Source organism: Haplochromis burtoni, unplaced genomic scaffold, assembly GCF_018398535.1.
Source record: "Haplochromis burtoni strain Fernald_Lab_line unplaced genomic scaffold, NCSU_Asbu1 Contig_10, whole genome shotgun sequence".
NCBI classification, from domain to species: domain Eukaryota; kingdom Metazoa; phylum Chordata; class Actinopteri; order Cichliformes; family Cichlidae; genus Haplochromis; species Haplochromis burtoni.
Genome location: NW_024582371.1, coordinates 4,386,516 through 4,413,627, shown reverse-complemented (window position 1 = coordinate 4,413,627; position 27,112 = coordinate 4,386,516). Strand labels below are relative to the sequence as shown.

General features: G+C 39.3%; 3 protein-coding genes and 1 long non-coding RNA gene across 5 annotated transcripts in view; all 4 read right to left on the bottom strand.

The window, feature by feature from the left end:
• Window positions 1-26: 26 nt before the first annotated feature.
• Window positions 27-6,607, bottom strand: LOC106633169 (uncharacterized protein At1g10890). Its single transcript, XM_014333273.2, has 7 exons — window positions 3,293-6,607; window positions 3,147-3,212; window positions 2,709-3,041; window positions 1,910-2,029; window positions 1,573-1,740; window positions 230-380; window positions 27-145 (listed from the first exon to the last, which is right to left on the bottom strand). The coding sequence occupies exons 1-7, from the start codon at window positions 3,356-3,358 to the stop codon at window positions 69-71; spliced, it is 981 nt and encodes a 326-aa protein (XP_014188759.2). The 5' UTR covers window positions 3,359-6,607; the 3' UTR covers window positions 27-68.
• An 820-nt stretch (window positions 6,608-7,427) lies between these two features.
• On the bottom strand, window positions 7,428-8,235 carry LOC121812096. The gene is made up of 3 exons (XR_006052867.1): window positions 7,712-8,235; window positions 7,560-7,627; window positions 7,428-7,478 (listed from the first exon to the last, which is right to left on the bottom strand). It is a non-coding gene; the product is annotated as an uncharacterized LOC121812096 (long non-coding RNA).
• Window positions 8,236-10,254: 2,019 nt separating this feature from the next.
• On the bottom strand, window positions 10,255-15,097 carry cd74a (CD74 molecule, major histocompatibility complex, class II invariant chain a). Its single transcript, XM_005921138.3, has 9 exons — window positions 14,904-15,097; window positions 13,058-13,227; window positions 12,504-12,598; window positions 12,310-12,366; window positions 12,138-12,221; window positions 11,953-12,031; window positions 11,405-11,605; window positions 11,245-11,307; window positions 10,255-11,127 (listed from the first exon to the last, which is right to left on the bottom strand). The coding sequence occupies exons 1-9, from the start codon at window positions 14,990-14,992 to the stop codon at window positions 11,111-11,113; spliced, it is 855 nt and encodes a 284-aa protein (XP_005921200.1). The 5' UTR covers window positions 14,993-15,097; the 3' UTR covers window positions 10,255-11,110.
• Window positions 15,098-17,811: 2,714 nt separating this feature from the next.
• ndst1a (N-deacetylase/N-sulfotransferase (heparan glucosaminyl) 1a) overlaps window positions 17,812-27,112 on the bottom strand; it is a 53,508-nt gene continuing 44,207 nt past the window's right edge. For both annotated transcript variants that reach the window (XM_042213200.1, XM_005921137.3), the window contains exons 7-15: window positions 26,859-26,987; window positions 24,668-24,850; window positions 24,126-24,222; window positions 23,683-23,806; window positions 22,642-22,816; window positions 22,352-22,522; window positions 20,428-20,537; window positions 19,784-19,886; window positions 17,812-19,697 (exon numbers count right to left, since the gene is read on the bottom strand). In XM_042213200.1, the coding sequence (XP_042069134.1) occupies window positions 19,578-19,697; window positions 19,784-19,886; window positions 20,428-20,537; window positions 22,352-22,522; window positions 22,642-22,816; window positions 23,683-23,806; window positions 24,126-24,222; window positions 24,668-24,850; window positions 26,859-26,987 (1,212 nt within the window). In that variant the 3' untranslated portion in view covers window positions 17,812-19,577. The remainder of the gene's footprint in view (window positions 19,698-19,783; window positions 19,887-20,427; window positions 20,538-22,351; window positions 22,523-22,641; window positions 22,817-23,682; window positions 23,807-24,125; window positions 24,223-24,667; window positions 24,851-26,858; window positions 26,988-27,112) is intronic.

The following is a 27,112-nucleotide window of genomic DNA, read 5'->3' as shown; positions in this document are numbered from 1 at the left end:
GTTTTTTTTATTTGACATTTATTTCTCATGATTTACAGTCCGCACACTGCTGCATAAAGACATTCAAGTCACACATTCAGTGTTGACGGGGGATCAGCCACGGGATCACCTTGTGCAGCTAGCATATCCTTCAGTTCTCCTGCTGCTGTTTAAATAAAAAAAACATTTTTTTTAAGCATTTAGTTATACAACCACACATCTAGCAAAGGTTACATAATTTCAAACTGACATTTACGGAGTTGCTTATTCTCTGCCTGCAGCTGCTGGTTCTGTGCAGACAAGTAGATGGCATCCTGCACCGCTTCCAGCAGCACACTTCTGTATCTGCCCTCTGAAATCTTTCTCTGCTCTTCGCCTACCTGACGAAACACTCTGAACACCTAGGGAGATAACAGCAGGGGGGCAATGTAGAAAGGATATCATTTAGTAAAGCTTTATACAAGTATTTTGATGAAGCAGCTAACAAAGTAATTTTATATAGAGCATAGTCTTCTCTTTAAAGTCAAAACTGGTATTTGCTTACTATGATCAATATCAAACTGTGGTCTTGTAAGCTGCCTTACAAGCTGTTAACTTCAAAAGCTCATCTTCTGAGTATGTGTGGCTTTCTTTCTGTGGATTTCTCTGTAGGAATAACCTACTCTTTTAAATGTCACGATGGTCTGTCTCTCTTGCATTCTTAATTGCCATGTTTATAGCAACACACCGCTTAGATCTAGGCGAAATGCTTAGTAATTTTAATGTAAGTCTGAAGTACTAAGAGCAGGAAAAGATGCAAAATATGAACTTTATATACGTGACTCCTCCCTCATACAGCTGAATCAGCAAATATCATCACTCGGGGGGGGATGTGTCAGCGCTGCATTATCCATCATCAGAGCATTACGGTCTATGGCAGTGCTTCCAAATATAAATATGTGATGTTTACTGTACATAAATCCTAATGGATACAGGAATATAGTAATCAACCATACAAGGATACATATTTTTAATAAAGTTATACAGTAAATTTAATTGCTGTTAATTTGATTAACTTTCCATAAAACGTTTTCAGGCAAGTTCATACGCATGTTTACAATAACTTGTCATCACTATGTGTTGTCATGCCCTGTGATGACCTGGCTGCCTGTCCTGAGTGTATCCCCCACCTTTCATCAAAAGTTAGCTAACAGGCGCTAGGATATAGATACTGTCTTTTGAGCTCAAGGGAAATCTTGTATTTGATAGCTCAGCTACTATAAAACTTGTTGCACATTTTTAAATCAAAGAGTTAAATGTCAGCTTGTGTTTTACGCAATTGTAGTTATTGAGAAGAACAATATTTACATGCATAGCTACGACCTCTCTTAAATAATCTGGAAATCCAGACGAATTGATGACAGCTAAAAATTTACACATGGCATTGATTTCCAAGACTGAGTCACAAATTCTGATCGTCCTTATGAAGATAGAAATGTAACTTTGGTGTTTTTAATTTCAGAGGCAGTTCGGGCAGACATGAGTTTGTTGAAAGTAACAAACTGATTAAATGTGAATAAGTCCTGTTATTTGAATCATGGTTATTTCTCCCACCTGCAGGCTCTCCTCCCTGAGACAGTGCAGCTCTGCTCGGTGTCTGTCATATTGATCCTGTAGGTCTTTTTCAGCTTGCTGGGCCTCGGCACGCAAGGCCTCTATCTGCAGTACTAGGACCTGTCTCTCTCTGGTCAGTACCAGCAAGTCCCTCTGAGGACCTTCTTTCTAATACAGGAATGCACAAACCATAAAATTATTCAAGAAAATAACATAATTATACAGTGAATTCCACTGCCTGCCATAAATCCAGCCGTGCATTAATTCAAACTGACTCAGCAACCTCAGCTAAGATGGATCACAAACAGAATAGTGTTAGTGTATCTCATTATCTCACCGGTAGGTTTTCCTGTGCCAAGTCTCTCTCCATCTTCTCCACCTCCTGCTGAATTAATCTCCCATGATCCTCCTTAAGTTGCCTCCTCCGTTCCTCTGCTTTGTTGTATTCCAACTGAGACTAATCATTAAATTGGCAAAACAAATGCCGTTGTGTGGGCTGCCCACTCTTGTGCACATAAATAATTTTTAGATGGTGAAAAGATTATTGATTCAGCCTTGCTACTGCATTATCCAACCACATGCATGGTTTTGGAAAATGCCCAAACCCCTTTTGTTCTTGCACATTTTAACATGTTGTCGGAAAACCAAATCTGGACGTCAAGTTAAAACCTAGAAGTCCAAGAAATTCACTGTAGACTTGCGTCGATCAGGGCAGGAGTGTTGAACATCTTCCAACATTTCAACTGTTACCAGGAGCCAAATTGAAGTGGAAGCTTAAAACTTCGATGAGTTGGTGTTTCAACCGAAGTGAGCTGAAGGTCAGCATTACTCCAACATCATGCCTATAGAGAGGCTAGATGGAAGCTGGTCGTGCATAAAAGACAAACACCTACTTGCTTGGAGCTCACTGAAAGGGCTAAGTTCAGATGTTTCAAAAAAAAGAGTAACACTGCTCATCTCATCCCCAAGGAAAAGCATTTCAGTGGCAGAATCGTGCTATGCATATGCTTCACTGCAGCATATGTGGGACTATATTCCCCATCTACATCATAGGGTATTCAAGTAGTGAAAGGGTCTGAGTATTTTCTAAATGATCTGTAATAAATTAGTTTGTAATGCCAGATGATGTGCTTTACTTGTTGACAGGCAGGGGAATTCCCAGTAGCAGCTCCACTCTTAAGTGTCTCCTCCCTGAGAGCCTCCTTCAGCTGCTGGATTCTCGCTACTCTCTCCTGGACCTTTTCTGCATTCTCTTTACCTTCTGGGAATATGAGAAACAAACAGAATACGCCGGCTGTGGTTAGCCATATGGAACCGTGACTTTTGAATCTGAGTATTTTACCTGTAATATGTTCTTCCATTTCCTGCCTCAGCTGGTCCTGTAGACATTTCATTGTATCTGTACCCTGCCTGCTGTTGGGGTGATGATCTCCAGAAAACAGCAGATTGCTATTTGAGGTCTTGCAAGTCTGCCAAGTAATATAAAACATGGAGCTCATTTTATTGTGTTGAAGACACTTTGTGTTCTAGTTTTTGCTACACTTGTGAATAAATGTAATAATTCGGATATAAACCTTTATTTTGACTTTTATCTTTTCTGATTCTTCCCGTCTCTTCTCCCATGATTGCTTTTTCACCATCTGTTGTGGTGATCACAGCACAGACTCAAACTCATTATTTGGGAAGCATTATTTTCCATGAGGCTGATTTTATGAATTACCTGCAGGTTTTGCGTGAGCTCGGCCAGCTCGTAGATGCTGTGAACTTCACTGTCCCCTTGTGACATTATCGCGCTTCTTAGATCAGTGATGCTGTCACGAATCTTTTGCTCAGTTGCCCTTGGACTCCAGCAACCAGTGGTGGGCTTAGTTGCAAAACCTCTCACTTTCTGGGCCAGATTTAAAGCAGAAGGTGTCTCGTTATCTAGAAGACCTGAAAGAAGGAGGGTTATTTTTGTTTTGTAAATCACACATGCATATTTATTTCTTTGTATGTTGATGTGGTGTAGCTCAGTACCTTGAGGGTTAATGCAGTAAATGACGACAGTCCTGCTATTTCCTTTTAAGGCATCATTAAGCAAATGAGGCAGGAGGCTCACACTGATATTAGCAGCAGGATTTGGGATTTGGTCCAGGACCTTCAGCAGTGGGTTCACTCTGAAAATATATATCAAATATCACAAAGTGGATATGCTATCCAACCATCCAGTTATTTATTTATTTATTTATTTGCCATTAATCTGGGTTCAGGTCCCAAAGATGCCCAGACCTCCCTCTCCCCATCCACTTCCTCCACTTCCTTCAGGGGAACACCAACACATTCCCAAGCCAGCTGAGACACATAATGGGCCTGGATCTGGGTCTTCTCCTGGTAGGACATGCCTGAAACACCTCATTCAGAAGGGATCCTAGTCAGAAACCTAAACAACCTTAGCTGGCTCTTTTTAATATGAAGGATTAGCAGCTCTACTCGGAGCTCTTCACCCTGTCTCTAAGATATCAGGACATAATATAATATAGTAATAGCACATAATATCATATCAGAAATTAATCTGGGTATAAAATCAATACATAAAGATATCTAGGCCTTTACAGGTCTTTTAAAATGAGGTAAAAACAACTTGAGCTGAATTACAACACATGACAAATTACATCGTATTATTATTATTTTATCAAAAAACTAAGGCAAAATGCAAAGGAAGTATCTGAAAAACTAAGTACACCATCCACCCATCTTCATGTTGCAGGGGGAGAAGACTTAGCAGAGAAGCCCACACCTCCCTCTCCCCAGCTTATCTGAAAGAACACTGAGCCAACAGAGAGACATCATCTCTCTGGCATGTCCTGGTCTGCCCCGGGGCCTTCCCCTGGTAGGACATGCCTGAAGCATCTCACCTGGGAGGCATCCAGGAGGCCTCTTAGTCAGATACCTGACTAACCTCAGCCAGCTCTCTTTGATGTGGAGGAGTAGCGGCTCTACTCTGAGCCCCTCCCAAATGACTGAACTCTGCACCTTACCTCTAAGGGAGAGAGCAGCCATGCTAAAAGCCAATTCCAAATGACCTGCTGAGATCGAAAAGGCGGTTTGTGTTGTGTTCATGCTCTAGCACACCGACATAAGAAACCATGCTGTAAAATGTAGAATTAATAATTTTTAGCTTGAATAAAGCTTCTACTCATAAAGAGAACTGATATCAAAAAATTACATTTCTGAGGCAAATGCTGTCCTCCCTGTTGATCTGACCTAATTAACAGGACCATATAACTGCAGACATTTTTGACTCATCGCAGCCAGAAAAGTACAGGTTTTACTAATGAGGTGAAGGCTGCAAGATACTTCAGGCAATCACTCTAGTGTACTGCGGCACTCGCATTGGCATACTCCCCTCACATACCCAACACCCTTTTAATCATGCTGGTATAAGCTGTCAGTTCCCTGCTCATTCTTTCACTGCCTGCCTGTGAACACTGCTTTCCCCAAAAGCTATGCCGCTACTTCCTTCCATTGTTACTGAACATATTTCAAAAGGCCATCCCCCACCCCAGCATCTACCTGTAGGCTCTGAGTCAAATTCACTCCCTGTTGAGTTGGATATGTTTTCTTGTAGAGATGAAGATCTGAAGCTGGTTTGCTGAGTGAAATAACATTAGTGTCATATAGATTTTTGTTTGCAATGATGATGGACAGGCTGACAGATGAGGTCAGGCAGGAGTGTCCTTGGACTATAGTGTTTGTAGGCAACATTGTGGTCTTTAGTGAGAGTAGAGAGCACGCTGGATGAGGTAGGGTTAGAAGCAAGACAGAATACATGTGTGTGAATAAGAGGGACACCGGTGGAAAGGTGAAGCTGTAAGGAGCAGAGGTGGTGAAAGCAGATGAGTTAAAAAAATTAATAAAAAAACTTGGTTTGTTTCAACCATCCAAAGAGGTGAAGAAGAGGCAAGTGGAGTGAGCGGAGACAAGGTTCAGGGGTGGTAAAGAAGTGAAAGGGAAGGTTTACAAGATGGTAATGAGACCTGCTGTGATGTATGGTTTGGAGGTGCTGGCACTGACATAAAAAAGACAGGAAACAGAGGTTTAGAGTCTCAGATTTTCAATAGAAGTGACCAGAACGGACAGGATTAGAAATGAGAACATCAGAGGGACAGCTCAGGTTGAGTGGTTTGGAGACAAAGTTAATGAGGCAAGGCTGAGAGGGTTTCAATATGTGCAGAGGAGGGATTCTGCATAAATTGGACAAAGGATGTTGAACATTGAGCTCCCAGATGGGAGGGAAAGAGGAAGACCTTAGATAAGATTACAATCCAAGGGATAGTGTGAGACGGGGGGCAGATGATACACTTTGGCTACCTTAAAGTTGTTTATAGGACAGATATAGAATCACTTTTGACTGGTGTAGATTTGGCCCCAACATCACTCTATTACAAAAACACCTACTCAGAAAGTCACAAGAGGTACATTCCTCAACTACAAGAATCCATCAAGAAAAGCAGTTGTTCCTACAAGAGGATTTTGTTCAGGAATAGCAATATATACTACTTATCTCCTATAATCTATGCCTACAGCCAGAGGTAAAATAAATAAATAAATAAATAAATATAGCACATCTCCCTCCAGATGATGACCACAATCAGAATAATGCTTTATCAGTTTGTGGTAGATCATTTCAAGTTCCACTTGCCCATGTAATAGAGATCTCACTGGCTATGTCACTGACCCTCTGAGGTCAGTCCTACTGGCTCCTCCTGCCAGGCTGAACAGCTGAAATCTGCTGCGGCAGACATCTGACTCCACCTCCTCTGGATGGAGTTTCCACTCAACAGTCACCATGAACAGGGAGCTACATCTGAGAGAAACACAGCATAAACATTTGACAAGTTCATATGGAAATTTATGAAAAAAAGGGTAAGCTGACTGACACCGTGCAGAACAACTCAATCATAAAAGCCAGAAGTAAATTTTTTATCGCTCAGGCACTTGGATTTATTGCAATTAACCAATTTAATGAATGGATCCAAAGTGATTTTGTAAATGGATTAGAGTTCATAAAAGTTGTGCTTTGTATGACCTACCGGCTGGAAATGGAGCCTGTGTTCGCCTTCAGTGTTTCCCTGCATGTTTCGTACAGGTTATAAGCTTCTTCAGCTGAACGCACACACACCTCACATAATCCTCCTATGAGACTGAGAGAGAAAAGCAGGCATGATCATATATAATACAGCTTCAGTGTGTATATGTTTTATATGAAGTCTTTTTTATCATTAAAATGCAAAATTGTGACACACCTTCCAAGCGCTGGATGTGTTACAGGTTGTAGAGTCTGTCTGTTGAGGCTCAAGAGATCCACTGCACTGCCGTCTGGATAAAACTGACATTGAAAAACATTAGCTGTCATCATGTGTTTTATTGCATCTATTATCATTTGGGGCTCTGCTACTGAATACAAGGACAAACCTGAAGGGATGACACAGAGATGAATAACTCGCCTTTCACTCTTGACTCCATACAGCTGAACAGGTTAGCCACGACCTACAAGCGAATCAAGGGTATGATTGAAAATATAAACACATAAAATCTGCAAGTATTAAATGCAGTTTTGTTTAGAGCTCCACCTGTCTGATGACACTGCTGTCAATAAGAGCTCTCGTCGTCTCTGTGGAGGCTCCACATATCAGCAGTGCTCCGTTACACCCACTGGACATGTACTCGGTGAGAGGCTGCAGGAGCTCAGGGTGAAAACTCTGCAGATTTACACTCAAGTCTTTCAGTTTCCAGCCATCAAAATATCAGGTAGTGAAAATATGTGCAGTGGAGCAGAAAAAGGTTAAAATAAGAGGTCAGGAGCTGTTTTGTACCTTTATGCTGTCAACAGTCACGACTTGGTCGAAAGAGAAGGCCTTGGCTGCCTGTTTGAAAGAATGTAAGCAATCTTGAAAGCAAATTAACAAATACTTTCTGAAGCATGTGTGTGAAGTCAAATGACTTACCTCATTATTTGATGATTTGTAGTAAACACTATGTCCTTCTTCATCAATAACAACAGATTCTTTACTCTCTGTGCATTCAAAACCGAGTTACAGTCATTCTCCAGTGACAGTATAGCAAATATTCAGGTATACTCTCACTGTCCCAGCCTTACCTGGTTTTGTTGTAAGTACAACTCCCACTCTCACTGCGTCAGCTCCCTAAAACATTAAAGATCAATGACAGAGACTCCAACAAGAGTGTCTTTAAATTCTGCATTATTCTGATGTAAATATACCCCTGCTTTAAAAAGATGCTATTTATATACTGTGTAGAATATGAATACTCACAGGTGCATCCATGTTAACAGTGGCCATCCTGCGTCTGACAGCCACTGGCGCACCTGGATTTCATTTCAGATGGATGAATTATTAATGATCCAGAGGCTACTTCCACTGGTGAAAGTGAGCAGGGTTCTGTTACCAAGACGGACAGAGCGGTCAGAAATGGGGTCACTGATCAGCAGTACTATCCTTTTAAGCAGGGAAACATAAAATTTTTCTGCTATTGCCCTTTTTATGAGAAGGCACACTTTATACAAGGGTTGTACGTTAAATAATGGCTATACAATGGTTATACCATGGTTAATTATTAATTGCAAGAACATGCTGCTTGTGTTTTACTGACTTAACCTTGTAAGAAACATAAGGGTGATAGCCATTATTTATTTGAAAATATTGCATTTTATATATATATTATATATTATTATATTAGATATATTATATATATATAATGTTATATATATATGTATTATATATATATAATATATATTATAATTATATATATATAAAGATAATTGTTTAACTTAATTTAACTTATATTTCTCTGTGTGTGTTCCAGGAGGACAACTTCACCATTAGTGGTTTCTCTTATATAATACAAAAGACGAGACAGTGAGCACAATGGGGGGGACACTGGTATTATGGTTAGCACTGTTGCCTCATAGCAAGAAGGCTCCTGGTCTGGACTCCATCTGGGGCCTTACTGTGGAGTTTCCCCATGCATTCTGGCTTCCTCCCAAAGACATTCACTTAATAATTTAAGAATCAATTGGGAGAGCAAAAAAGATCCACAAACTCTTTTAATAAATAGTTAATAAGTTGTCAATAGACTTCTCCTCTACTCTGGATGGATTCAAAAGACTTCCTCACAGCCCTGAAACTTTTTGTTATAGATTATTATTATTATGAAACCTCTAATTAGACTCTTTATAAAAGTTGAAAGTAGAACCCAACAAAGATGGATGCTGTAAATGTGGGCAAAAATAAATAGTGTCAAAAATCAAGTGTGATGTTGCATCCCGCTGCTCGGCTTCACATGCTTCAAGACACAAATTCATTATCAGAGTCTCCCGCTGGGCTGCTGGTGTGTCGCATACAAGTTCTCAGGCAAGTCCTCCACTACACACTTGTCTGTGTTATCCAGGAAGATGATGGCATCCCACTAATGGGGCTACTGCTGGCATAAAGAATATCATTCTGCTCCATCATTCTGCTTACACTTTGTGGGTTTCACGACTAAACTTAAAGCAAATCTTATCCTTGCTTAAAAAGCAAACTGAAGTGGCTGCTCTTAAAGTGGTAATGAGCCTCAAATGAAACGGATGACTCAGTGAGTCAGCAGAAGATAAAAAGTATCAGATCTAGAGAAGATAATATGTCATGGTTTCAGCGTTTAAATTTACGGCTTCAAATACAACAAAAAATGTTTTAATAAAGGAAAAGAATTCCTGTTAATATTAAAAAAGGAACTGGAACTAAGAGAAACTTTAATCTCAGAGAATCCTCACATAAAATTTCATTATAATACGTGTTTGCTTTATTTGAGAGTTTGAAATGGTTGTTTAAGTACACATTTTGGTTTTTTATTTATATTTTTTTAAGGGTTTCCTTGTCGTACAGTGAAGCCAAGCAGAGTTATAAACTCTTAACATCCACTTTTTACAGCTTGAGACCTTTTGGTTGCCAGAAGAATATCTCTGTAATAGACTGGCGCCGTGTCCGGGTATATCCTGCGTCTCACTGCATGCCAGCTGGGACAGGCTCCAGCCAGTGGTTAAGATAATGGATGGATGGATATGGGAGAACAAATCTGTAGCTAAACGTGGATCTTATGTGTTTTCATGTCCAGCCAGTTTAGACATGGATGAGTATTTTTTGTGTGAGCTGTTCACCAAGTTGGAGCAGGTATGTGTAACTGGCTTAATCCATCAGTTATTTTCCTTTTCTTCACATCTTTTTTTTTTTTAAAGAGGACTCACTGAGAAAAAACCTAATGTTTTGTACATCTTCACCACTAATGACGAAGAAAATAAATTCACACTTTTGCACCAGTCGTCCCAGATATGCGAGCCTCAAGTGGGCAAATTTGCACTCTTAACATGATCTTGGGTAACTGTCAAAACAGAAGGGACAGAAGCGAGCACCGTGGTTTTCACCTTTGCCTGTTAGATCGTGTTAATTTGATGACTGATAGTGAGAGTGGTGCTTAAAAAAAGATGGGGGCACTCTTTTTTTTTTAGAAAATGTGAGAGAACTCAATTTCTAAAAGAACTAAAAGGATGAGTCGGTGCACTCATGCACATTTCAGGTTCTTTAACGGCAAATGTATTGAGTGTCAAAGTGTCTAATTTTTAAAAAATGCCACAAAATCCAGGACTGAGTGAGCAGCGTCACTGCATCTAATCAGGTTAAAGTTTATTCAGACCTTATTTTGATTACAGCTTAAGCAATGATTTCTCTTAACTGTAGATAATGTGAAAGATGTAATGCAAGCGGTGTTAATAGGAAAACTTTATTCATCAACCTTATTAAAACAAACATGTCATAAAAGAGTAACTTTATCATATTCACATCCTGTGAAGGATAGGTTCGCCCACAGTTTATGGTATGTATTTATGGTATGTAGATTTATACTAGCTAGATTTCTAGTTGGAAATGCAAATTATTCATTTATTTATATGTAAAATAGCAACATCTCTTTCCAGATTGTTCCTAGTTGCTTTGTTTTTTTTTCCTGACACTACTTTCTAGCAAAATATTAGAATCTATTTAAACTGCCCTCTGTGAGGTTTGGATTATCAGACCAGCACGGGAAGAAATTAGGCTGGTTTACATTAATAAATGCAATTTTTCAATGTTCAGAGCATCACAACCAAGCTTCCATTTTCCTGCATTGAGTTTAAGAGAAGGAGATGCAGTAAACCTACCCTTTAAGCATTCATCAGAACCAAACATATTAAACACTCACATAGTTTAATGTACTTATTGTAGATTATACAAATATACCCCAAAACAAATCTGACGTAAAGGCAATTTTTTTTTCAAAATTAAATGCACTAAGGTGTAACAGGCCTCTATTGATCCGATTTCAAGCAGCCACAAAAAAATGGTTAAAATCACGAGATTCCACGCAAAACGAGCTCATCAGGGATAGAAGCGTTAATAATTGAAGTGCGGCATGACGTCTGTCATTTGCAGAGATTGCTGGATGAAATCTTTCTTCAAGATTTGCTTCACTTTTGTTTTTCATCTGGAAAAAGAGATGAAAACAGCAAACAACAAAGTGATCATGATGATGATGAATCCAGTGAAAAATCTCACAAATGAAAAATCATCAAAAACAAAGAAACTAATCTGAAGCGCTCACCATCCATGTCGTATGTCTTCTGCATCAGCCTGGGTGCAACCATCATGCGACGAGGAAATGCAGCTAAAGTTAACAGGAAAAAAACCCATCTGGTGTCATTCACAACAGCCTCACCAAAACTACACATGTAAGAAAAGATCCTTTAATCTGTGTCCTCTACCTCTCTGGCACTCGGGACGGCCACGCATGGTGGTTCCCTCGATGGGATGGCCCTCGCTATCCACGCACCAGCAGTAGCCGGTGGCGTGCCAGCACTGCATTGGCTTGTAGCGGCCCTGCTCGTCACACTGGGGCTTGTATGAACCAATCTTGCTGGGTCCGGGTGCTGCCTCCACCTGGCATTTGGTCTTGATGGTAGTGGCTGAGCGGAGAATATTCAGACATTCATTTTGGTTTTATTTACCAGTTAAAAATTAAAAAGTCGTTAATAAAGACTGTAAAAAAAAGACATTTTGTTGAGAGTTTAATGGGAATACAGATCTCAGATAGCTTAGCACAGCTCACAAACATGAAACACGCATGAACAACATCCAATAATTTTTCAACATTTTGTATTTCTTTCTTTTTTTTAATATAAATCTCTAAAAAAAATGACTTAAATGCCAAACTAGTGCATACTAGTAAAACAGGAAAATCTGTATTTGCTGTTATAGCAACTATTTGGGTAATAAAACACTTAAAAGTGAAGGAAAGAAAAGTTGAGCTAACCTGACTGAGGTGTGGGGGTTGCAGGCTGCTGCTGGGCCATGTTGAAGATAAGCCAGTAGCGCATCCAGGTCTCAAAGCTCTACAATACAGAAAGTGTTAGATAAGCATGGCTAAAAGGACAGTCGCCATTTTTCATTTCTATTTTAGCTACGTTAGCAATGTGATCACTGCGTGTGACGCTTCACCTTCCACTCGCTATCGTTCATCTGCTGCTTCAGGGTTTGCAGGTTGGCCAGGAAGGTCTCGTTGAACTGAGGCAGCTCGGAGTCCTGTTCAGAGCACGTTCGAGAGCTTACCGTCAGCAACACATCAACACGCAGGTAAGGAATGTGAGGCTAGACAGTGTTTGCAACCTACCTGCATGAGATCCATCAGCTGTTTCTCCACACTGACAATGGCAGTGTTCTGCAGTTTCTGGAGGAAGGGAGCATTCAAGTTGAAATTAATTATTCAACTTTTAAATCCAAGCATTAGCAATTAATTTGAAGCCTTAAATGAATCCCAGCTGCACGCAAATATGAACTTTTTCCCAGAAGATGGTGTGCACTTACAGTCAAGGGGGTCTTGGGTGCTGTGGAGTCCTCGGTGAAGTCCATGAGGAGGGGCAGGCTGTTCATGGGCATGGCCATCCTCACTGGAGCCACAGCTGAAAAAAAAAATTAAAAAGAAGAAAAAAAATCAGCGACAACAACAAAAAACTTAAATAAATGCAAGTACAAGAAAAAGTAGCTCTTTTTATGTCTAAATTATTAATGCTCAGCAGAAACAAATTGAAAAGTTGGACTACATAATAAATAGAGAATTAAAAAAGGAATGTGTTTTTGTTTCTTTGTTTAACAGTATCTCTCGAGACGCCTCTGTTTGAAATCTTGTTTTAATGCTATTAACATAAAAATATCACACAGTTAACCTTTTTCTCCCCATGAGTCACAATAAACTTTCCATTTCTCCATCCACCTTCAAACTCAGCTTCTGTAAAGTAAACTCTCACTTCCCTCCTCAGCGTTCCAGCCCGCGTCCGCCTGTCTAATTAAAACTATCACTCAAAATGACACATCCCCTTAGGGCTCTGTGTGGCCATTAAGGTTTTAGCGCTCGACTTTACCGTGAGATGAGCGGGTCAGCTGTTTGTTAATTCTGTCCGAGTTCTTCTGTAGAGTGTGGATCTGCTGCTTTTGGCTAAACACCGTGTAGGCAGTGAAGACCTGGCTGGCCACCAGCAGGCAAGCCAAGGTTGTCAGACCCGCAATTTTCAAGGCACGACTGTTGGAGCCTCTGTAAGAAATAGAAAAGTATGTGTCACTAAAAGGTTGGAGGTAAATCAGGAGGTTTGGGGGAAGAAATGAAGGACATAAAAAATGGTAAAACAAAACATGGGATTCCAATAAAAAAATTCTTGGTATGAAAGTGACGTGAGGGGATTTCTATAAGTGTGTGACATTTTTAAGGCCTGGGTGAGTCATTTGGATTTTGGACAGTCCACACACAAAAATACAATAACAAAAAAAAGGAAAGCCACAGTTTCCTTTAGTCAAACCTGTAGATGATGAAAAATGATCATGATTAGTGTGTAAAATGTTAATTTACCGCACATTACGGGATGTAAAGGAAGGGACAAATCTGTGAAGAAAACAAGGAGGGGGAGGGGGGGGATTGGCCTTTGTCTCTCCTTTGTTTGCCGTTGAATTTCCTTAAGATTTATTTTCTTTTGTTCCTTTTTTTAATTTGAATCTTTAAAGATATTTGTTTGGTTTTTCAGTGTGGGGGGCAGGAGTTGAAAATGGGTAGGATATGTTGGGGAGGAGAGATATAACACACAGCTGTGATCCAGCTGTCTGGGAATCAAATCAGTAAACCATTAAAAAAACAATTATTTTCCATCATGTAAAGAGCAGCAAATCTGGAAAATATATAATTTTTTAAAAAAAAGTTAGATTAGATAAAAAAAAGAGTGATCTCAGATCTAATTACGGCTCCTTCTTTTATTTCAGCCAATAGAATGTGAGTATCACTAGTTACTAGGCAGATACATTCTTCTGGCTTCAGCAGGAAGTCATATTCAACTATGATTCAAGTTCAACTTGCAAATTAAACAAAGGTAGATAGGTGTAAAATGATTTTTCTCAAATACAAACGTATAAGGACAATGTTACTTTTTCATTATTGCTGGAAAACATTAAAAGTGAAAGTCAGAAAGTCATATGTTTACATATCCGCTTTTTAAATTGCGACATTAGTCTGTTCGATGCAATTTATTTTTTTATTTGTTTATCATAAATTCATGTATACCGCCAATATAATCTGTGTCGTAAAGGAAAATATAAAGTTTGTTTATCTATTATTTCCAATCAACAGTCCACACAAAACGTTTATTCATAAATCAGATTCTAATCGATTATTAAGTTGTAATTCTTGTAGACTGTATTTATTTCTAACTTGAATTGTTCCCAAAAAAAGGCATTTTCTTTTCTCTATTAGCCAATAACAACTGCTGCGTCACCAGTTACTAGGCAGACGCCTTGTCCTGGCTGAAAGGGGAAGTGCGGTTCAGTGAAATTAAGAAGTAAAACGAAATGTTTTAAAAGCATTATTTGTTGTAAACATGAATACATACATAAATAATATTATAATATATAATTATAAAAGATAAAAACGAAATAATTTTACTGCTCTTTTAACTAAAAAGGAATAAGTGCAAATCTGAAACAGATGGGCCTACCTTCAAAGTTAAATGTCATAAAATGTATCTTTGCTATTGCTAAATGAAATTAAAGGAAATGTGATACTGCTGCATGTAAGCAACTAACCTTTGGTGAAAAACTTCAGTTTTTTTAATTTATTCTGCTCTATCTGTGTGAGCCAATTTAAAAAGGTGCACTTTATTGAAAATAATAATAATTTTTAAAGATACAGCAAAAACAGCTGCTATGGATAAAGTACACTCTTCTCACCCTCTTGGTGCTGCAAGGGGAAGAAGCGTCTCCTCACTGCCTGCCAGGTTTCCCCTGGCCAGGGGTGCATCGTCTGGAGAGTGGGCCATCTGTGTTAGGAGTTCTTTCCGTTCCTTCAAGCAACAGACTGAACAATGAACAACACGTCTAGAGCATAAATTGCCTACAAAATGAGGAAAAGAAAACCAGACGGGTTCCACAGAAAGCCTCTCTATTACAAAAAAAAAGAACAAGAAGTTGTGGGACGGATCACTAGCGCCAGCTCTGATTGGCTGATTTAATAGCATCATCTGTTGACAGAGGCAGACAGCAGCGACATAAGCGACGGTTTAAGATCTAGAATTTACCATTATTGTTTGATAGTATAGTATTTTCAGTTGCCTCTGCTAATTCTAGCAAGTAAACATTAATTATTTGTAAATATAGATAATGCTGCTAGTAATAATACTACAGTAGTTTATTAGATGACTGAATTACTACATCAATGAAAATACATACTTTAGGTTTCATTACTAAATACTGCACATTATGACATTTAGGTAGTTGTATTAGTAAATAAAATACATGTTATATAATTGAAAATAATATAATAATATTCCCATAATTACAAATAAAGGCTAATATTACTATTATAGCTTAAAGAATAAAGAAACAGTGAATCAAATCATAGTAATATGCAGTGTTCTTTTAAAACAAAGTTTTAGACATTACAATTACAACAATGTTAAGGGAAATGTGGTGAGTACATTTGTCTACTTTTTATGTTGGCCTCTTTTAGGAATAAAATGAGACTTCTTTGTACACTTTAAGGTGTTTTCCCCAATGAGGAAACGAAAAGAAGAAATATGAATTACTTGTAAATCTGGTGGACTTTAGAGTAAAAGACTTATGTAAGTAAGTAAAAGTTTTTACTTAATAAAAGTTAGTGCTGAATGTGCTATCAAGGGATTTGGTTTGTCTGCTTCACGTCTCCATAAAGTGAAACAAAAAGAAAAACAGTTTGTTTTTCAATCCAAACCAGGAGACTGGGAAGCTTCTAGAAATCTCTGCATAATGGTCATCATCACGTTGAATGCTTTTAATTTACAGCTACCCCTAAAATAATAGTTCATACAAACTCCCACCTGTGGACTGTAATATATTTAAGGACTTATTTAGGACTGCAAAATGTACTACCACTCGTTAACATTTTTACAGTCACATGACCTCGGTGCTTATAAGGCTGGGTCAAAATTAGGAGGTCTTTAAGCCAACTAATTATAACCAAAAGATTTTTAGGCTTCTTATACCCATAATAATATTTTCAGGGCTGAAAAACATATTTACGCTCTGTTAAAAACTGCATGCACTTCGTGTCACAATTTAACACTCAAGTCTTTATAATTCACTGGAAAAAAATACTTTCAAATGTACATTTTGGTTAAGAAAGAGTTAGTGGAGTGGAAGTAGAGTGGAAGTGAGCAGCTAGTTAAAACAAGCCAGCATCAGAAAGATGTCCTTTTATAGTAATGCAAAAAAGAAAGTACAGAGTACAGGCCACCTTTGGTAGCACTAACCGTCCGTTGATGTTTGCAGGTGTTAGTTTATGCACAGCTCTCTTGAGGTCCCACCCCAGCAATTCAATCAGATTGAGATCTGAACTTTGATTAGGACATTTCTTTTTTGCCATTCTGTTGTAGATTTGCTGCTGTGCTTGGGATCACTGCGATGTTGCATGACCTAGTTTTGTCCGAGCTTTAGCTGCCGGACAGATGGCCTCTCATTTGACTGGAATACTTCAGTATACAGAGGAGTTTATGGTTGACTCAGTAACTGTAGGTGACCAGGTATTGTGGCTCCAAACCAAGCCCAAATCCTCTTGCCAACTATGCTTGACAGCTGCTATGAGGTGTTTGTGCTAATATGCTACGTTTGCTTTTCACCAAATGTGACTCTGGTGAAACATTTCTACTTTGTCCTTTAGACAGACAAGACCGTTCAAAACAATCTTGTGGTTTGTTCAACTTTCCAAACTTAAGCTGTGGTGACATGTTCATTTTAGAGAGAAGAGGCTTTTGGCTGGCAAAACCTTAAACAAGCCATACTTGTTCAGTCTTTTTCCAATTATACCGTCATGAACATTTAACATGCTAACAGAGGCCTGAAGAGTCTGACATGTAGCTGTTGGCCTTTTGTTGTGTGCAGTTTCTGAGCATTGTACTGACTGACCTTTAGGGTGTCTTTGACGGGACTTTCACACCTGGGAAATTTGTAGTATTGTGTTACAAGACACAAACGAATGCTATAAAACCATCAAAACTGCTGTTCTAGAGGTGATCAGACTGTTTTCAAGCAATTAGCTTTTAGCTAGCAGCAACACAAAGCTGCTTACACTCCTTAATTCCTATGGATGGACTTCACAGGACTGCATCCAACCCTGGAAGAAACGTCCCTTTTCACAAGACTCTGTGAGCATTTTGACACTAGGCTCATCTTCTAATCTCAGGGGTGGATCTACAGGGAGGCAAAGGGGGGCAACTGACCCACTGCTGTAGATCCATGCTCCCCCCACCCCAATTTTCTGTCCCCAACTACTTTTCTCAACCTAATTGTCTGTTTTCTTAGAAGAGATCATGCAATTAATAATTTAAAGTGTTTTGTGGATATTTTGTTGACATATTCATATAAGGGATTTTCACAACCTTCACTGAAGAGGTATGTGCCACCCTGCCCTCTTGCCCCCACCCAAATGTAGAGTTTTCTAGATCCGCCACTGTCTAATCTTGTTTCCATATTCTTATATAATCATAGCATGAGGTAGGCTTTTGCATGACTTTATTAAATGAAAGAGCTGTTTATGTAAAACAAACAAACAAAAACAGCTGGAAGCCAAACAGCAAAGAAAGGAGAGGAAAAAAGATCCAACTACTGAAAAATACAGTGGTGTTTTATTTGCAAATTAAAAAGCACCGACAATATTAGTTACACTGTAAAAATTATTGACAACAATTACAAATCTTTATCATACAGTCCAGGAGATTAGTACCATCGTTGCTGTTATGTGTTATCATTTAATACTTTATATGGAGAGACTCAGTACCTTTGTACAACAGTTGGCAGTGAGAGGACATGAGAGGAAAGAATCTCAGCGACACACCTCTGCACAGTGAGGAGAAAAATAAAATAAAATAAAAATTTCCACACTCCCCCTCAGTAGAGCACTGACATTTCACACAATGGGCTGATGGAGAGTGTAAACCCAAACACATTCAATAATTTAGGTCTACAGAGGGTTTTCGCATTATTTACATTATAAAGTCACCGTCATGTGCATTGTTATAACATCAGAACATCGTACAAAACTATTGCAAGAAGAGCAGCTTTTTGTTACCTACGTTTGACATCTAGTTGCAGTGGTAACACCTTGACCGACAACCAAAATGTCTGAGCGGTCTCTCTGGGCGAACTGTTGGTTTGCCGGGTGACTTTACGTGTTTGTTCTGTTTTTAAATAAGCAGAGTCAGCTTTTAATCTCCCAAACGAAACCTTTTCTATTGAGTGACATGAAACAGAACATAAGAAAACATAAACAGCTGTGATTAAAAAAACAAAACAAAACAAACAAACAAAAAACAACAACAATGCTGACACCAGATTTTGAGATGCACAATCTTCTGAATCTTGTGGGACCAGAGTGTGGCGTTAACATACAGTAGCTAGCTTATGATCTTCTTCTTCACAGATTGTAGTAGGAACAATTTCGTGAGTGTGCTTTCCAGTAACCTTTTATCTTCAAACAATGTGCTTTCATCACCCGTCCTATGTTCCTGCTGTAGCCAATCAAATGGTTGTAAAACTGGCTACAGAGCATGCTAAGCTGAAAACAGTGTACGCAACTGTACTGTACATCTGGCCTATATGAAACCAATGGCGCTAAAGTGTTTAATTTTGGTACATTCTACAGCAATGCATTGCCATCCGCATTACAGAGACGTTAAAATCAAAGTAAAGAAAAAAAAACACTTTAAAAAAAAGAGCCATGAAAAGTCCATGTGGTAATAGTTTAAGGAAGATTCTTGTCCTGGCACTTGTAACGTGATAACTAGATTCTACCAAGGCCTATCAAATAAGGCTACAACATGCAGCCTAAGTCAAGACTTCAGACGTCCCATTCTCCCTTCATACAAACACGTGCATCAAAGGCATTTGGAACCAATGTCTCTCAGGCGATCGGGATATCATCCATTAAGCCTGCTTTAATGTGCTCCTTACGTGAAAATTCATTGGCGGGGACACAGGTGATGCTCTCCATCACCTGTGTCCCACAACTGAAATTTCAGACTTTATTCCCTTCCTCTGATTTCCAGGAAGAAGTTCATGTGATGATAAGTTTGATTGAGGAGAACGGCCATGTGATTATCAAACACCGACAATTCCTCGTGTGCGTCCTCTTGACTCTTCCCCGGTCTCTTCTTCAGTGCACACCGTTAAGGCTTCCATGTTCCTGGTTTGCCCACTGTTGCCTTATTTGGGAAGATCACAGCTGAGTCTTGAGTTGTATGCGGATGTCTCATCCTCAAATCTCAGTCAAAACAAATTGGGATCTTCAACATTTCAGGCCATGAGGCCAGTGAGCCCCAGCAGGGAATATTAGTGGTTCAGTATGAGGAGGTGTGGTTTTCCCCTGTGGTGCTGCTACCTGGTGTGGACCAGCTCTTCTCGGAGCCAGCTTGGTAGAGGCTGTCCCATCCTGTAGAGCAGCTTAGACAGCTCAATGTTATGATCCCTATAGTACTCCCTGAGGAACGCCTGGGACTGGAGAACGCAAAAATAGAGCAAATATTAAACTAAAATATAGCAATTAAAAAAAGATCATACTATAATGTGATAATTCTTCCTACCTCAGGGTCCATATCAGGGTACCTGCGTCCTTTACTCTTTCCTAAACACTTTGTCTTCCCCCCCTCCAGCAGCTGACACCAAAAACCTTTTTTAGGGTCGAACCTGGACGTAAAAAACACAAGAATACACTGAGAAATAAGAAACGACTATTTAGAATTTCAATTCTAATATTGAAAATCTAAAATCTCCCCCCAGTTACTGTGTTTCCGTCATATTTTCTTTGCTCATATGTCCACGTGCTGTTTTCTAGCGCGTGGACATATGAGCATGTTTGACGGCTCCACAAATAATCCCATTCCAATAAGCAACTTAAAGAAGTGTGATGTTCACACTTAGAACTTTCAGCATGTATTTTAGGAGGGTGGGAGAAATCTTTTTTTGAGCTGACAAACCTTCAAATTAACCATGAGACAAACACATTTTTAAAAGCCAAGTGATTTAGATTTTTTTTAATGTAATGATTTTTTAAATGTCTTAATTCTTTACTAGCGGGAGCTGTTGATAGCTAAGGTTTTTTAATAAGCTAATGACTCAAATCCCATCTTTGTATTTACATTTGAAGGCAGGAAAGCTATTAATGCAGCTGCAAGTTCATTTGTAAACTTGGCAGCTGAAAGCAACATGCTGGGATGAAGATACTTACGCTAAGATCTTGTGGTAGTTGATAATGTTAGTGAGGCCAAGAAACTTCTGGATTTTGTCCATGACTGAAGCAGGCTCGGTTTTCAGCATCTGTCCATCCAAAACTAACACCTGGGAAACAGTATGTGAACAGGAAGAGGATAGTTGGGTATGCAGAAAGCTATAAGACACTCTCAATGATGAGCAGAGCTGATAAAGGAGTTTTTAAGACTGATACCAGTTTATTTGCTCATTTAAGAATCAGGTTTATCGTCCGATATTTCCTTTCATATGACGCATAAACAGATTTCCATAAAGTTTGATATGCGTAGTTAATTATGAGTCTTTACTAGGATAATATGGCAATGAAATAAAAAACATATCTTATTTAAACATCACATGAAATTGTGCTTTACGATCTGCCCAACTCTGCTTGGACCAGCTGGTTGTTTGGCGTGTGGAAACATGTCACGGACAGGAAAGTTGTGTAGTTCCCTCTAGTGAGCAAACTATGAACACGAACACTATAAACATGGTTGAAGAGAGATCCTCCAGCCACTTCTTTATTTTTTAAATTCTAATTTCTCAATAGGACTAACATATTGGCCAATATATTAGTCAAGCTTTAGAAGTATTATTTATTATAAATGATCATATTTTAGACCTGCAAGTCTGAATATAATGATCTGTTAGCCAGAATCCACCAGAGCTGACTCTTATGGACGTTCTTGTTCAGTAATGACGCTCACAGTTAATCCCGACTCATTGTGCAGCTTAGAGATTTTGAGCAACAAGTGTTCACTTTGCTGTTGAGTGTCCCCAAAGAGCAGCTCTCTTTCTTCAAGGTCACCCGCATTTGAAACACTATGAGGAATACCAAAGAGAGAACAAGCCACCCTTACCACAAGTGATTTACCATACCTACATTTATACAACCTGAGTGTTAAATTCATTTAAATTCAACTATTAAATTAGTTGTATACTTTGTAATTGTCATGGTCCTGAGTCTGAGGACTCAGTGTTTTGTGTTTCCTTATGCTTTTGTTAATTCCGAGTGTGTTTTCTGTTGTGATTTTGCCATTTGTTAGGTTTTTGTTCTTTGCCTGCCTGATCCCACTTCTCTGCGTTCCCTCTGTCTGTCCATGGTGTTATTGTGTCTGCTCAGGAGTCTGCCTGTCAAGTTCAGTGTCCTGTCTGGTTCTCTGTGTCTGTTAGTTTCCTGTTTTATTCTGAAGGTTCATGTCTGATGTGAGTGTGTTCAGTTTACATTTCCCCTGTCCCGTCAGCTCAAATTCCTCCCAGCTGTGTTGCCCTCCTGTCTCTCATCCCCTGATTACTGGTGTGTGTATTTAAGCCCTGTGTGTTCTCCTGCCTGTTGCCGGTTTGTCTGTATTACTCAGTGTCAGTCTGTGTATCCACCGTGTCTTCTCCCTGCTGTTCATCGTCATCCTCCTCTGCTCGTTTTTCATTCAGGTTTGTGCTCTGTAGTTTAGTCGTTTCCCAGTTTAGTTTAGTTCGAGCCCCGTTTGCTGTTTGTTCACATTCTTTTGTGTTCAATAAATCACCTTCACTCCTCTACGACTGCCTGCGCTTGGATCCTCATTTATTCCACACGGCTCGCCTCGGCAGCCGTGACAGTAATTAGTTTAGCATTTTTATTCTTTGATTTTATTTCAGTTTAGTTTAAGTGTGTTTGCTTGTTTTAGTTTAAAGTTTTGCCAAATTAATAAATAATAGAAGGACAGAAATATTCAATTCTTCTGTATTCTTATTTTATTTTTGTTAGTGTTCAAAGTCCACAAAACCTTTTCAGGTAGTTTTCTTTATTTTTTTTCATAGTAGTGGTAAAGTTTTTTCACATCTAGCATTGTTTTAGTTTGTTATAATGACTTTGGGTGCATCTGCACATTTCCCCCCCACTAAACAAAGCATCCTCCCCTCGGTACCTGGCTGGAGTGGTAGAAATTAAGCCAGCGCTCCAGATGGATGGCATACCAGCCTGGCACCAGACAGCGATTCTGGAGGACCCGTAGTTTGACAGGAGCATCACGCCCTGCAGTGATGACGTCTTTGAAAGAATATTTCAATGCCACTGGGTCATCGTGGGCTCTTTGGTGCTGCATACAGACACAAAAGGTGAAGAGAGTATTTTAATTGGGATGAAATAATTCTCTAACTATAATACAGCAGCGTTTATTCAAAAGTTTGGAGATTAGTGGAGTAGCAGGTCACCAACCTGGTACCACGAGTAAGCTCTGTCTGCTGGGCTGATGAGGATGGTGATGATCTTGGCTTTGGGTAGGAGAGCTGCAGCCCTCTGAGCTGCCACCTCAGAGTCAAAGTAGTTAGCACTCTTCTCAAAGTAGTAGTCTGAGCTAGTATTGGAAGGCAGAGGGAAGTATTCCATATACCTAATGCATTAAAAAAACACAGCAAAAAAATTACAAGCAGCCAGAGTTGATCTGGTCCAATTTGCAACCTGCAGATAAGGATTATTTCTCTGTTCACTGTGTGGGTGATTGACCATGCACAACAGCTTGGCACCCGGAGTACAAAAAAACCATCTAACACTCTATAGTGTTATACAATGTTAATATTTGGACAGCCCACTCATAGAAATTTCCAGCCTGCCAAGTAAATTTTGTGTTGGATTGTTTTCAGATTGTCTGCAGTGGCGCGTGAAGCTTCACTTTAATGCTGCTCGAAGTCAATTAAACCTGCAGGAAACTCAAAACAGTGACATTTTTTTTTTTTTAGATGAATGGGTGTTAATTGCGTTGCTGGTCTTGCTCTCGGCAATGTCACAAATGAGTGGATTTGTTGTTGTGAGGTGGCGTCGTTTGATTTTTTTTTTTTTTTGCTTTTTACTAACAAAGTGAAAATAAATTGTTCACTGCCGTTGCCACTTTGTGTTTTTTTTTTTTTCTTTTGATTTCACTGCAAATGATCTAACCTGTGCTCCTACCTAAACATATGGGAGAATGTAACTCCAGATGCAGGTGCAGCAAAGTTGTGAAGCAACTGTGACTATAATTACAAGTGAAAACTGCCTTTTTCCACTCACAGTCCGGCGTATATGCCAACACGCCGAAGAGGGATGTTAAATTAAGAGCACTGTGAACAGTTGCTGTCAGTTGCTTCGATGCTGCAGCATCACACCAGACAAGGGGGGGTGGGGTGAAAAAATGTGAACATTAATTATATTATGGGGATATTTCTGACTCGTGAAGTGTTACTTCCCACTGCACAAAAAAGAGACGAGTGTAAAAATACATACCAGTCAATGCCTCTGTGGTAGTTATGCCCATTGAAGAACTGGATCTCCTCAAAAGTCTCCTTGCTGGGGTAGTTACTGGTCAGATCAGGGTGCATGCCAAGAAACAGGTAGAGGGCTGTTGTCCCTGAGTGAAGAACAGCACAGCAAGCGTCACTGACATGATGAAGATGGTGAGAGGAAGAAAGAGGAAGTCTCTAACAATATAATTAGAAAGCAGATTTAAGTGTAATGTAAAAGACATCTACAGTCAACCACGGTGACAACCTCTCATAAGATAACTTCTGCTTTTGAACTGAATGGCTGAATGTACTGAGTAAAGCTAAACATGTATATATTGTTTTTTCTGTATATGTCTGAAATAAAGATACAATAACAATGGCAATCGTCACATTTAATCACTTCTAGCTATGTCCTGTAGAGGGTGTTGAAGTACTGCTTCTCACCTGTCTTCTGAGGACCAATGACGAGCAGTTTGGGGAAGCGGTCACATGTTTTCTCTTTGGACCAGATGTCCTTGTGCCTTTTGTCCTCGCAAGGATCCTGTAGCCAACAGAAAACACATTGAAAAAACATCCAGTGTTACAAATTTTTAACAGATATGAGAGCAACCAAATGGTGAAGTGGCCATCATTAAGGTATTACGCACAGGCTTTGCTTGATTTATGACACGGCCTAACTTGGGAAAATCTAACTACACGTTGCAGTGTTGCAAATCTCAACAATTGCGATAGGCCTGTGCGGTGGTGATATATGGTGTATACTGACTACAGCAAGGATGATACCCCCGTAATGGGCTGTAATTGTATCTAGCCTGCTCATTAAGCTATGCAATAGCTGCCACTGTGAACATATGCTGTTTTTCTCATTTTCATAGCTCTAAGAATACGTGCGCAGACTTGGAGCAGGTTCTGGAATCGTCCCTCCTTTGTGAGTTTCAGTAAAATATAAAAAATAAGGAATATTACACTCAGTATGTTCTTTTCACCTGCCAGAGGGGATCTCTCTCAGATGGGAACAGGCTGAAGTACTTCTGAGCCAGCTGGACAGGCGGCAGGGTCTGCATTTTCAGGTTGGTCCATGTTTTGACAAACATGACCAGGCTTTTGAAGGTGTATAGGCCGAGGCGGTCGTTCCCATAGTTGGACAAATGGGTCATGAAGATGCTGATCTGCGAACGGAGAGGGAAACGTGGAGAGAGAGTTATAAAAGGGGAAGAAGACAAACAAAATATGGTCTGAACTGAAAACGTGGTAAACTGTGTACATTATGTAACTGTCTGTGATTATGTGAATTTGACAGGAAATAAAACAATTAGTTGATTAATTGATTAGTTCATGAACAGAAAATGACAAACATTTAGTGAGTCCAGCTTTTCAAGTGAGAAATGTCTGCCTATGTCAAACAAAAGCAAATCCTAACTCTGGTACATTATTATGAGCACACTTTGCCAACAGTACTACAGTACTGTGAAAAAGTCTTGAGCCACCTGTCTTTTAGAAAAATATTTTGCTTCCAAGTAGCCAGATTTCATTGCAAGGTTTTATGAAGGTCTTTCACTTTTTCTTACCATTATCAGAGGAATGACACTAAACACTGACCTATGAATCATTCAAGCACAAAAAGGCCCCGAACTCAAGTGATGAACCAGTCGAGCCTACACATAACATAAGGCAACTTAGCAGTTTTGAAGTGCATCTTCAGGCACTTTGTTACTTTGTGCAAAAATGTGCAAGATAAAAGAGTTTTACAGATGTAAAATAGTATTCTTGCAACACAAATGTGATTTCCAAAGAGCTATCGGCATACCTCACCACAGTGTACAGTGTGTTCTTTGAAAAACCCAAAGCAAAACATAACAAAACAGTTTAAGGAAACTAGATAACTGAAAGACAAAAGAAGAAGTGGTAAGCAAAAATGGTAAGCAAAATTACCCAAGAACTGAACTGAAAAAAGGTGACAAAAGGTCTTATAGGGTGATGAAGTGAAACATAATTTTTTTTAATTTCAAATCACTCTTGAGACGTACGGAGGGGGTCAGGAGCCCAACACAATGGAGACTCTGTCATGGTTCGAGGGGCTGGGCTCTTGTCAAAAGTGAACTATGAACACAGAAATGTATCGACAGATTTGGATCCACCATGTGATAGCATCCAGAAAGCATCTGATTGGCAACAGCTTCCCTTTTCAGCATGACAAGAAACGCAAACGAATGGACCAATGCAGTAAACGGTCAGAAAAACCAAAACAAAAAATGCAGCACTATCAGTCATGGATTGGTCCAGACCTCAATATTATTGAAACAGTGTGGGAACATCTTAACAAAGGACATAGCAAAACACAGCCAACACCCCAAAATGAGCTTTGAATGCCTTTCGAGAAGCCTGGAGAGCTTTTCCTGAAAACTACATAAAAAAAAAAGATGACAACAGAGCTTGCCTAACAATGTTTTGCCTGATGTGGTCAGTCTAAAATTTGACCTCGGCATGTTTTCAAATTGTACAAACTGTGGTTTTGCCCCGGATACTATTTTCCATTTATGCTTTACTGCATTTTCCTAGCAAAATATAAAGAAATGAGGGGTGGCTGGAGACTTTTGCACTACATTATTAAAAAAAAATAAACATATTAATCACAGATGAATGACTCTGACATTCATTACTATCACTATACAGTATAATAGACTTTAAATATTAGAGCATGCTGCCCCAGTTCTCAATAAGCCACTAAAACCTTCAGATGAACTTTTCCTAGATCACAGTTAATTATACGCAGTATGAGGGAAAAGGTTTCGAGCAAAAGAGGAAGTGGCAGTTTAAAAAAAGAAAAAAAAAATGTTGAAACAACACTTTATAATTATGTGACACAAACAAGTCTCACTTAAAAAGTAAAGCCTTGCAAAAATTATCTTCAGACCAGACTAACCCATTTATATCATCTCAAACAAAACATGCTGACAAACACAACGAATTCTCAACACTGTTTTTGCTCCAGCGACAGAAGCTTTCGCAGCAGAGTAAAAAAAAAGAAGAGTGCGCTTGATGCAGACATCCCTGTGTGACTCACCGACTAGTCGTTGTCCCGTCCCTCGTTTAAATTTCAATTTACACCATCAGTAAAACGGTTTTTCCAAGCTCGCAAGACTATCGAGGTGTTGTGCGGATGTGTAATTGACTCACGGGGTTCAGAAGAACAGTGAGGAAGAGCTCTCCACCATTGATGAGCTTGTCCAGCTCATTCGGACTGCCCGGGTAGTCTTTGTAGAAGATAGTGTGCGTGAAAAGACCACAGGTCTGTCTGGGCAGCACCTGCGACACGAACAAAAACACAAAGTCACCAAACCAAGAGCGAGGAAACAAAAAGGGAATGAAGTTACACACTCACGTTAAAAAAAAAAAAAAGGATCATGAGAAGTGCATTGTCACAAATAAAT